This window comes from Tubulanus polymorphus, chromosome 1 (assembly GCF_964204645.1).
Source record: "Tubulanus polymorphus chromosome 1, tnTubPoly1.2, whole genome shotgun sequence".
Taxonomy (NCBI): Eukaryota; Metazoa; Nemertea; class Palaeonemertea; order Tubulaniformes; family Tubulanidae; genus Tubulanus; species Tubulanus polymorphus.
This window is the reverse complement of record NC_134025.1, coordinates 5,191,104-5,204,345: the sequence shown is the minus strand read 5'-3', so window position 1 is coordinate 5,204,345 and position 13,242 is coordinate 5,191,104. Positions and strand designations below refer to the sequence as shown.

At 35.8% G+C, this 13,242-nt stretch overlaps 1 protein-coding gene across 2 annotated transcripts; it reads right to left on the bottom strand.

Moving 5' to 3' along the window:
* Positions 1 to 60: 60 nt before the first annotated feature.
* On the bottom strand, positions 61 to 13,080 carry LOC141899285 (uncharacterized). Of its 2 annotated transcripts, none has more exons than XM_074785496.1 (10): positions 12,914 to 13,080; positions 9,983 to 10,139; positions 7,816 to 7,906; positions 7,146 to 7,225; positions 6,520 to 6,596; positions 6,239 to 6,425; positions 5,811 to 6,107; positions 5,340 to 5,505; positions 5,026 to 5,235; positions 61 to 4,741 (listed from the first exon to the last, which is right to left on the bottom strand). In XM_074785496.1, exons 2-10 carry the CDS (start codon positions 10,091 to 10,093, stop codon positions 2,760 to 2,762), a joined length of 3,201 nt encoding a protein of 1,066 aa, XP_074641597.1. In that variant the 5' UTR covers positions 10,094 to 10,139; positions 12,914 to 13,080; the 3' UTR covers positions 61 to 2,759. The 2 variants fall into 2 exon arrangements, with proteins under 2 accessions (XP_074641597.1, XP_074641605.1); XM_074785504.1 differs by lacking the exon at positions 12,914 to 13,080 and adding an exon at positions 10,289 to 10,427.
* Positions 13,081 to 13,242: the final 162 nt, after the last annotated feature.

Sequence of the window (13,242 nt, the reverse complement as noted above, 5' to 3'; positions counted from 1 at the left end):
AAGAGCTCCTGTACTCCACACTGAATCAATTGTCCAGATATTAAAACATTCTTAATTGCGTTCCTTTTTAATTCAGATTTAGATGCGAGCAGATTATGGACGGAAGGTATATTAGTACAAATTAATATAAACATGGAATGCAGTTTAGTAATATCATTTTTAAGTAGTTGAAATAATCTACATTCAATATAAAACATGAAGTTTCACAGCTGGTATATAAAAGACAACTGACCGGGAGGTTCCCCCTCAAATAGTAAATGTCAATCTAAAACTCCTATAAAGATTAAGCCAATGAGATGAGTCATCTCCAAATATCGAAAAATCATAATAAAAGTTGAGAATTGTAAAATGGAGCAATAGTGTATTAGTACTGCTCACTACGAAAATACGAATCTGTAGATCATTGTGTACACATTCTTTAGAAATCAACTCTGAAAGTGAAAGATACATACCATGGAGTCTAAAGATGCTACACTGGAGATGTACAAACATATAAACACATGACACACGTATAAACGTGAAGGATTCATAAGCTACATCTACAAACAAGTTAATCATAAGTTGCACATTCTTGTAACGAAAGGTGAGATGCAATTACCTCATATTAAACCCAAAAGCTATGACATGTCATTGCTAAAAACAAACCTGATCAGCTTGAGACCAGATATGCAAGCATGTTTTCATTGCACATGTAAATGAAGTCTGTGCCTTAAAAAAAAACAATAGGAGTTTTAGATTGACAAAAAGGAACTAAATGTTAGACAATATACTTTTAATCGAGTTAAGAAGTATTGAAGTATATTTAATGTTGATTTACTGGTAGATGAAATGAGCTACCTATGTCTCTAGAATACAAATTTCATTTACATAAATTCCAACCCACATTGAAATAAACCCAGCTTGAGATTATAGTTCACACGTACTTAATGTGCTGAGAACAAGTAGATACACGTACACACATTATTAAGGCAGATGTCAAAAATTATTGAACCTTAGACCTTGGATATATAACAGGGCAATACCGGGTATTTGATCAAGTATGTTGGATAAAATGTTGGTTTGATGGTTAATGTATCAGACAGCTGCCTCAAACTCATATGTACTAACATAATGTCTTTGATAATAAATTATGTAATAATATAAAACATTCATTATTAAACCATCAGCTGGTAATGATAAGATGTACATTTATGCTATATATGTCAATGTCAATTTGTATATTTTATAACTTTCAATATATAAATGTATATATTCATAATATCAAGTGTATTTAAATGAATACTAAATTGGTAACTATTTCTATCTAAAGTGTAAGAAAACATGTATACTTACTCCCTGGAAGAATATGTTCCATTTCTCTCTGTTAAGGATAATTTCTAGTGTTTTGGATGGTCTATTGGGTTTATAGAATTATTTCACAAGCAGAGATCAGTGTTCGGCAAGATAGGTAAATACTGGACTTAGTTTCATGGAAATGTTACAGCTACTTTGAGTCCAGAGCAACTGAACATTTTGTAGAGACTGGGCCGTGAACAAATTATTTCAGGAAGTGTTTACAGTATGCAGTATACTACACAGCCTACTAATTATTCCATTACACAATCTATCTCGGACAATACAATCCTACCCTCAATTCTACCACCAGAATACATGAATGAATGTTCATCTCCACCACAGTCCCTGAACTGATAACAGTTTGAAAACGGAGTGTAAAATATCTTAAACATCAGATAAAAGGGATTCTTAATTAAAACTTGGTGCAGACCATGCCATCAGGGAAAGCTATCTGTAGAAAAGTGAATATGACAACATTTACATAATCTGCTTTACTCAATTTCAAGTAGCTTTAGTATGAATTTCTGGCATGGAATTCGATTTTTTATAAGCAGATATAAAAAGAACACAATATCGAGACTCAAAATGAATACAAGTAAATGCATCATTTGCAACATCATCCACTGACTAGCAAACCCATAATGGCAGATCTACACTCAAATTGCTGTCGATTGAAAAATCAACCTTTTAAAATGCTTAGAAATCTGACAACAGATGAGCGTTATGTAAAAATGCAGTATTTTACGTAAGTCATCTTGGAAATGTTGCTAAAATCTTATAAATAGTTCATCTTTACAAACTCAAAATCAAAATTGAGAGGCAATTGTATAATTGGCTTTTTGAGTATTTAGGAATGAATATCCTTAAATGTATAGATATTTACCCGTATTGATCAAACACAGCTAATAACTTCATACAGGAAGTGATAATTTGACTTACTTATGGCAGGGGTTTTAACGTTAAGATAATTGGAATCATCAATTTAAGAAAGTTTGAAGTACCAATATGTATAAAATATGTTATCAAAGACTAGGTAAACAAATCCAAGAAATTACGGTATGTAGACATACCAAACGAACGTTATGCAAGCCTATAGAACATCTCAGCAGCAGCAATTAGACATGAAAGCACCATTGGAATCATCACTTTGCATTTTGATTGCGTATCAACAAAAAAACGATGGATCAAAATTTGCACATGCTCATTATTCATACTCAGTAAATATCTCAATTTTCCGGAAATTCGAGAATTTAACTATGATCTATGTAACTATGAAATCACGATATTTTAGCAGTGAATTTTCCACCATTTGGTAGTTTCAAGAATATACTTCAATACTAGAAATAATTGCAAAGAGGTTTCTTAAAGGTTTAGAAATCAAGGCATGTGCTTTTGGGGCAAGTCTCCATTTAGGAGTCCATGGTTCAAGCAACGCTGAATGTTTCTGGCATGTTATCATTCAGCTCATAAACAATCAAATTATTGTGACCACCACTATTCAATTTTGTTGGTACTTGTTTAAACGATGTATGATTGCTACTGCTCGAGTTGCTATCAGAGGGACTGCGGCTGGGATTATGATTCGCATCAACCCTAATTAAACTTTGAGAATTAAGTATTTTCAAACTCTGCATGGATGAAGCTTCGGAAATGTTATCCATGCCATCGATCATCGTAGCGTCTTCTTCGTCTAACAGCGAAATGTCATCGAGTGGAACGTCACTCGATGGATCGCTCAATGAATTATTCTCTTGGACGGATTTTATCGAGACCATAGTTTCCATGGAGTATTCGGTATCGACGGAATACCCCGACGGAGTCCGCTGTCGTGCTGTTTCTGCGAATTTCTCCCTGCGTTTACCGGCGCTGGTTTTACGTTCAGATTTCAGCGTGCTGTTTTCCGACATCTCTTCTTCGTGGCTGTGCAATGGACTTTCCGTGTGAATATTTAACAATGTGCGATCGTTACACAAAGCGGTTATCAATGGAAGAGACATCGAATTGTGGATTCCTCGAAAGCCTTCTAGATCAGGATGTAATCGCGTTTCCTCGCCAAATGAATGAGCTTTCGCGACAAGTTTAGTTTTCTTATTGCTATTAGCTTTAATCGCCGGTTGCGCTAATAACTGTTCCGTGCTGCGACTCATTTGCGATTTCGAGGTAATGAAGTTCATTTCGGCAAATTCACTCGTTCCGATTCTATCCAGATTCATACATATATCCTGCTGCAGATTTGGCTGCGATCGTAGCGAGTCGAAACTACCACCGCTTGTATGATGTTTTGAAGACGGTGTTTGATATGACACGCTGGATGATGATGACGGAGTTCGATGATTGGTCGTAACATTTGCATCAGAATATGGTATATGTACAAGATTATGCATATCCGAATAAATAGGAGGATTAGCGGCAGTTGCCTCAGAATACATGGGCAGATGAGAATTTACGCGAACTGCCTGATTTTCTGCTGCTGAATTCTCATAGAGCGAATGATTTGGGTTCGAATATGCAGGCAAACCATCAGTATAAAGCTGAACAGAGTTTGCCTGACTGTATACATCTCTATCGATTATAACATTTTCATAAATTGGAAATGAACTGCCGCTGCCATCAGGATAAACCGGCAAAGTCTTCATGGCAGAGATATATGGAAGATCGATAACCTCTCGGTCACTGTGCACTTCATCGTTAACGTAATGGGACAGATATTCAGGTCTTGAACTAATAGGTCTTGACGTGGCTACCATTTGAACTTGTCCAGATATAGTCGGTTTATACTGGACCGGAACCGGCGCGCGAGGCTGTTCGTTTATTTTAGAATTTGTGTTCAATGGATTAACCATTGTGCTATGCGCGACTTGAACCGTTCGTGGCACTGAACTCACTAAAGTATATGGAGCATAAGTTTGTGGTTCATAAGTGATATCGCAACTGATTCCTTCCGATTGCGACATCGGTATAGTGACCTGGTTATTTTGTCCAGACGCAATCGGTTTCTCTGTAGAAACAGTATTTACAGTTTGTAAAGTGTTTGGTTGATAATCCTGCTGCCCAATAACTGGCGGATTTAAATTAAGATTGTATAATCCGACATTCAATCCAGTTTTACTCACTGGATCGCTCGATTCAAAACCAGCAATTGAAGCTGGCCTTACTCCGCGATGAGGTTTGTCGGAGAGTAAACTTTCTTCAGAATCACCGATTAAATTTTCGAAACCAGGATTATCGAATCCTGCGGTTTCCAGTTTATCGTGTGATTTATGTATTTCGACAGTCGTTAAAGATTTCGTTGTTTCGTTTAGATTTGCCGGCATCGAAACGCATGTCTTATTTTGAGCCACAAATTGTGGATTTTTCACTCTGCCACTTTGAATCGGAGAATTGTGATCCATGAACGGAGAGTTTTCTGAAAAAGATATGTATATATCATTTTTAATATGAAAACCAAGATTTGTTAATTAAATGAAACTTTATCACTGGGCTGTAACTAGCAGGGGCAGGAGGCAGTCGCCCCCCAGATATTTAGGAAAAGTTCCTTTTTTGCTACTATTATTGTTACATCCAACAAAACTGCTTTTTTTGGGATTCTCTGCCACCAAAATTCAAATGCTAAGTACGGCTATGTTTGGTATCATATCATAATTCATTTTTCTTATATGGTGTTGAATTGTCCAATACGTCTCCACAAACCTTCACTTCCAGCTATGCTAGCATGCAGCCGATCACTAACAATTCCACTTGTTGAGCCGGAACTAGTTTTACTCGCGACTGAAATTCTGTTAGTAGGATCAGAGTAAGCTTTGTGTCGTGGTCTGTATGTAAGGTCACCATTATGCTGTTGTTCCCAGGCAAGGTCATCTGTACTACTGTAGATGTATGACTCTCGATAACGCTTCTTTTCTGTTAGAAATTTTTAGAAATATTCAATGGAATATTATACATTCATCACTTTATTTTTACAACTGAAAGAAATATCACATGATTGATTGGTTTGGAATTTTTACCTTCCAGTTCAAGTCTACGAAGCTCAGCCAATGATTTCTTAACAGACATCTGCAGTTGATGCGTCTTCTGACAAAGCCAAAATAGATGTGCCGCTTGATCCTGAGTAGTTGTGTAATAAGCAAATCGGCGACCACCATTAACCATTCGAATCTGAAACTTCTTGCGCTGAAAAAAAATAACGATAAACTAGATATCGAGGAAATGCACACCCTTAGTAAACTTTCATCAATGAATAGCTATTTTTTCAATGAATGTACAAGCGCATTCCAATACGAGTATTTCCAGGAAAACATACCACTAAACTGTTAAACAACATATATTATATTACTTAATAATTCAGGAAGTCAACCCTTCAGTGGAGAAATGTCATATCTTTTTAATGGCACAAAACACTTAGAAAAGAAATACAAGTGTATAAACAGTTTTGATTTTTAATGGCTCGCATGGAAAGATTCACACATAAAACTTACATCAAACTGCAATCGCTGAACAGACGTCCATTCAAACATTCCCATCAAAGACTTAAACCCATCCTCTCGCGGTTCATAGATTTCTAAACCTGTTGGGCAAATGCCCATCCACAAGTTCGGTTTTTTGTCTGACTTTTTTAACCGTATCGGATACAGGTGGATGTTGTGGGCAGCAGGCTGACTCGACGCTTCTTTGATAAACTGTATTTGAGCCTCCATTTTCGACATGCCACGAAGATCTTTATGGAATTTCGGCATGTTCTTCATGATGTAAGGTATTCCTCGATTAGCTATTATCTGAAATAGATCATCAAACATCTTTATCCAATTCATCCTCAGTACCATATTTATCGTAAACATACTCCTCTTTGAAGCAAAAGAGTCTCGATGCGAGTCATCAAAATTCAGTAGACCACAAATCAACTTACCCAAGCTGGAAAATATTCCGACGGCTCAAAGTAAGTCCCTGAGTGTTTCTTGCCATAAAAGTTGCCGAGGTCAGCCTGCATGGCATAAGCTGCCAACTGAAAGTGTCTTTCTTCGCCACATAACTGACAGAAACGGAGCACATTCTCTCTTAGCTGGAGGTAATACAGTTTCCTGGATGTCCTTTCTCTGTGAAAAATCAATATTTGAGAAATATTCGATAAATATTCTATATCATTTCACATGAACAAATTGCGCGCTTGAAACTGAAACACATGTTTACCTGAGTAATTTATAATTGACATAATACTGCACTCTGAAGTACAACACCAGAAGAGGCTTCCCTGAAGCGTCACAACCCTAGCAAAATGCGAAAAAATGTGATATTTTGGGGGTTTTTTTATTTGAATATATAACAGTAGGGGTATAATTATATTGTATATTGTCATTATTATCAACAAGGGAAAAATCCTGGAGGTAAATAATCAATAGGGAGGACAAATAAAACATAAAGCATGGCTTGGTCATGCAGTCCTGAATTTACTCTGTGTGTATGAATATATATATATCATGGTATTTATATTCACAGAATTAACACATTCCATTCTGAGTGAAGTACGCTATTACTAAACAACAGCTGCAATATATTATTCAATTTGCGTTATTAAGCTTGCAATGCGGCCTGTGTGTGCACGCGCGTACAATAAGGCCTATCAATGAAACGGGTTTATTTCACAGACAGTAACCTGGTCGCAGTATGTCAGTAATAGAGGCAATGATTTGCACATGATTATCATTTTTAGCGTCATTAACTATAATCAAATCAAAAGGCATAAATCACAATTACGACGGAATGATGAAAATACATCTTGTATTCGTACATTCAATCGTCGTTTTCTTTTAACCTACATTGCTTCGTTTGGATCGCCAAGATTTCGACGCGTACTTCTGGAGTTTATGGTCCAAGTCTAAAAACTGGTATTCTTCATCTGCAAATACAATCAATAATTGTTAGCGCCCTGATGAAAAAAAAATCTCATCATCCAGTCAATACTGACGGCAAGTCAGACACTAATCAATACATTCATTATCATTGTTTATTATCTTCTTATAATCATTGATTCATCTTAACAGCAATTTTTTTGTCATAAGCTACGGCCATTTGGAAGGTTTTTTATTTGAACGATGGCAGCTATAATGCAGCAAGAAAGTATTACACGCCAACATTTAGCTCAGTTCACTTCAACGGGCTATTGTTCTTATTTTGCGACATATGGTTCAGTCACAAAACAAAACTTGATTATTCTACACTCTTGCAAAGAGGGCTCTTCTGGGGAAATCAAATACTCAATCGATGATACTGAGCTGAGGAAACACGACCAAATATAGACGTAAAACTGTCGTTAGCACCACCCATCGCATATTTATGTTTGATATTAAGTATTTGGAACATTCTTTACCGAATCTATTATTCACACATTGCCGGGTATATGTGAATCACACAATCCACACCTTTCAAGCAGACATGCCTCATCACTGCTTTTAGTTTCTATAAAACATTAGATTCTTTGTAACTTACCTTTGTATGAAGCTAAGCCGAAGTATTCATTTTCTCTAAGAGACAGATGCTGACAGACCTGACAATATACATGATTTACCCGGGATTTCACCTGCAAAAAACCATGAGAAAGATATATCAGAGCTTGTATTGAAGACATTTCCTTTTTGTATACCGACAAATACAAATTTCTAAACCTTTTGTCATGCACAAAATGTATACAGTAGAATAAAGTCCCATAAAATGGTTAAAATTGATTTAAGAAAGGTTCCGCCAGATATTGTCTGATTCAAATTCCAATTCACCTTGAACTGATCATCCACTAAAATATGAACTAAACTCAATATCAGCAAAACTTTGAAAACTAAATACCCGGTACCAGTGATCAAAATTCTATATAATAGCCATCTCAATTTACTATATCCGCTAAATCATTAAGAATTTTAGCGAAGATCTAGTGTTGATTATCGCACTAAGAATAATCTTCACTTCACATAGGATGTAAATCAAGATTTTCTAATTAATTTTCGGTGATTTTGACCTAAATCTAATAAAGACTGCACCCTTTCACTAAACATCGACGCATACTGAGCTGACAGAAATCGTTTCGGATTTGCATTACGCCAAAAAACGATGGCTAATAGATATAGCTGGCAGTGTTCTATAAATTGATCAACGATAATGAATTTATGATTTAATTTTCTCTACGGCACCCGCGGAAATGAGAAAATAAGAGGTTTATCGATGTTAATCGATACGTCCATCATTCACTGCCGCATTAAATACCTGTATCGAATACCTCGTACACGGCAAATTTTATATCGACGCATACTCATCAAAAATCCGGAAGCTATGAATTGAAGATGAAATGCATTAAGTACAGAGCGAACTCGGAAAATGTTTTGAACAATCAAAGCCTACTTGAATTTTTTTTATGGGATTTGTGTGAACCATACTAAAGTTAAACTATAATAGTGTCCAATTCAAAGCGCAACTGAACTACTTTCCTTAATGTAAAAGGATTTTCGAGCCTTAATGATGACTTCAATTTATGATTTGTTTGATTACTATGCTCGTGGCACATATTGTTTCTTAGATTAATTTTGACATTATACCGAAATCTTTGTAATGGGATTCTAAACTGGAGCAAAGAATTTTCAATATTCGTAGGAGATATCATATAGAGAGAAATGTTCTGTTTTAGGCCATGCAGAGACCAATCCTTTAACGACATTGCCCCCAATAAAGTTTACCAACAGCATTCCTGAGGGATTCAATGGTCCTAGGTCATAGATTGTGAAGCGTAATTTTTCGCCTTCGTTCGCGATCAAAAGGCTTAAAATACCAACGCGTTGTTGAAAAGGCCACTGATCAGCGCGCGCGCCAGATTTTTTTCAAGCGTTTACCCCAACGAGGAATTATAGAAATACTTATACGTACAAAGTCATACCGTGCAATATTTCTGTAGGCACATATAATACAAACAAATATTAGAATGGAATTCTTAAAGAATTAGAAGGAGCGTCCGTGAACATCGTATAAGTAATACTTATACACGCCATAGATCACCGACACTAGACAGAAAATAAGTAGGCTAGAAATTATTGAAAAAAACAGCTCACTTTAAAAGCATATTTCTCTACCATCTGACCCCATTAACCTTCTTAAAACTAGATGATTTGAAATTCAATAAAGACGAGACACATTGATAGTAATGATAGTCTAGACGGAAATTTAAGAGATCATAAAAAATAGACAAAAGGATCGGTAGGCCTGATGATGGCTAACAGTTGTTAGCCGAAACGTCGCTCCTCAAATATAATCATTCTGATATAGAATTTTTCAATCTTGGCTTCGCTATTGTGGGATTTCTCTCGTTAGACAAAACGGTTTGAAAAATCGTGTATCATTAAATCTAGAACAGTTTGGCCGATGAAATTCAGATAAGGAAATATAGAAATACTAACTTTTTCATCGCAATAAGCAGGAATCATAAACAATATTACGATGTATGAAAAAGAAATGAAAATAGGCCTATATCAAATCCAAGTGAGGAAAGCATTAATTATCGGTAGTCAAATACTAATATAATTATCATATCTGGGTTGATAACTCATCAAAGTATTCTTTGAGTAAATAATATCGTTGAATATATCTAGGATTCAGACAAACTGAAATAACGACTTACATCAATGACTAGTTCAAGTTGTTCACCATCCAGCAAAACTACTGTCACCTTCCTCGGATTGATAGGACTCGTTGATAATGATAGAGATGATCGCCTAACAGACTTGAGCATGATGGTCCTCTAACCCCATAAATAATAAACATGCTGGATCATAATCCTGAAAAAAAATGTAAACATTTTCATTTACTCAGGCTATTCATTGGCTCCTTCAGTCTTTCGACCATGGATAAACAGCGCCGCTAACCTACTGTTTAACTAACTTACTGAAAACAATTACAAAATCCCATAATTAACTTAAAAACTCACATAAAAAGTAGATAGGCCCTAATCAATCGTTTTCTTACTGGTATATCCTCATTCGCTAAGCTATTATTCCAGGTTAGCCTTAACTCCCTACTTCGCAATTGTCAAATAATATGAACAGTGGCTTCCACAATGGATGGAATGTCAACTATGCGGAGCTCGGTTATTTATAGTGCAAGTCATACTGACACTTGACAATTGTAGGTAGGTTAATGATTAAAGTGATTATACTCAGACCAATGGCTCAGAAAAACAACCGAGAAACAAGATTCGTTTCGATGAGAGACAAAAGAACCACCCGCAATATTTTGGGTGCTTAGCCTTTAAAACCCTGACTTAAAAGCCTTACCAAAATGTACACAACGCGCCTAATTACTGATACAACAGGGAACGTTGATCAAACTCGTCGAATCAGGAATGCACAGCATGTAATTGTTTTGTCGAACTGTTGTTCATAAATACCTTCAGACTTCCCTGGACACATACCTAAAGTTCAGAGGGGTTTTTAGCGTTACTGTAGTTGACCTCTATACAAGGCTCTTATTTATGCATTATCAAATTCAAGTCTTATCAAAATTCACTATTATGATAACAGGTCTGAAGGGTGATAAATTGAAATTCCAGATTACTGGCACTCGAGGACTGGTCATTTCGAGCATAACAAAGGTGAACTTAACAGATATCAGTTTATAGTCAACCTTCTCCCAGGGGCAGATCCAGACCTAAATACACCAGGTAGCACTAATTATACAGGGTGCATGTATTTAAAACGATGGAAACCCCAAAACAAGGCCAAGGGGTTCCTTCCATTAGCCAGGAATCCAAAGGGAGGCTTCCATAATGCATTTTTCGCTGCTGAGATGCAACTTTAGACACTCTGAAGCTGAGTATAGGCTGTCTGAAGAGAGGGTTTCATTAACCTCTTCAGACGATCAGATGCCTACAATGGTAAAATATATGTGGAAATGCTCAAGATGATCATTATGATAAAGAACCTTTGTTATCTCACATATTTTCACTCTAGGCAGGTGCTCTAGCAGGACGGTATTCTTTTCACAAGATTTTTTTTTTCAAAAGGGCACTTGAAAAATTTGAGGGGGATGGTAGGTGCCTTAGGTGCCAACCCTGGATCCACTTGGTTTTCCCATCCATATCTTTTATTGTTGAAAACCCACTTTTTCAAAATCATGAACTCAAATTTTCAAAATGCTTCTAATAGTTAGCAAAACATTGATTCGATAAATTCAGAACATTGTCGGTTTTCACATGAGCTCTTGATATCACTGACATAAATGCCAATCCTCATATTTCCACTTTTATTCAAAACACTCCATATGAACAAGACATGAACTTTTATTTCTAATTTCAGAAATAAAAAAGTAAGCATGCATTCCGTATAGTGCAAATATTTGTTTGATAAAAACAAACACTTCATTTTTCAGTTCAGTCAATGTCAAGCACATCATCTTTGACAAGTCGTGTCATCGATGAAATTTAGCCAATTCTTTCTTGCATACCAAAGACGAGACAATGCCTGCTTAACTTACTATCGAAAAGTCTTTTCGAGAGCAAGCGCCGAAACTGAGGATTAGTTTCATTATTTTGTAATTTTATTTTTAATTGTTTAAAGGCTACAAAACTGATATGGCTCATACAAACTATTGAAACAGTTCAGCTACTGATCTCATATTACACATCTATCTATTTAGACTTGTATGAAGGTTTACACTTCGGTGACCTTAACCCAAACGTTTGGCCTACTGCATTATGGCAATCCTTGTGTGAATACCAGACGATGTACAGCTTCCGGGACAGCTAGATACAAGACTACCCTTTTATTTCTACTTCTACAGCATTCAGGACTAGAATTTGGGAAAATCTGACCTACGGCAATACTATCATAGATTGTGGGTGGCCACAGCAACCCACGGCAATTATTCTAAAACACACAACATTTCTAAATATCAAATTTGCCATAGCAAACTACCATCAACAATTTTGTGCATCAGTCAGTGTGACAAGGAGTGAACTACAACCAACTAAAGTACAATCATATGATTGTTATTATTGTTTTTTATGATAACTTATGAGAAATTAACTTTATTATTCAACCACTTTCTACTGCAGGCAATAGAATTATAATTTGCGTGCCAGTGCAGTGTTCTTGTGTTACTACTAGGCCTACAATGAATGGGCTGTAAATTCTCAAACATTGTTTATTTCTTATATATCTAGCTAAATCTATAAATTGAACTATGATCACCTCTACTGTTTTATACGTCAATGTAAGATATGACTGATTAACAGATCATGATCAAAGCATTTAGTCATAGACAATTATAACAATGTATAAGCCCACTGTCACTGAGACAAACTGGCAGCAATAGTTTTATTACCTTGTGCAGCAAATGCCGCTGCAGCCATCAGTAGATTCAAGGACTGGCATTATTAGTCAACAATCTATTACCACAGGATAAATTAAACTTTATCCATAAAACAAAGACACTTCATATTATAGGCGACGTGAAAAAGCCTCTTTAAACATAGCAAAAATCTTAAACAATAAAGTTTTTGAATTTAATTTGTTTATAAAAACCCGGAAGTAAAAACATATAACATCAAACTTACCAAAATATGATCTACATTTGTCTATTGGACATCTTATTCAGAGGCGTCGACAAACTACGTAAATCATATCGAAAATCAAACTATTTTCAACGGCATACTTTTAATATATCCTTCAAAACCTCGACTAAACAAAAAAAAAAACAACGAATTACGAATTACGCGATTTACTTCCTGGTTTAGATTATTGCCTAACGGCGGTAATATTTGTTTTATCATAAAATGGAAGGCTCCGAAAATGTTTAATGCAATATAGCCATCCGATATATTGAACACTCAAATTTGTATACTATGTTATTGATTTGTCTAAATTGTATTCGCGTAAGCCTGAA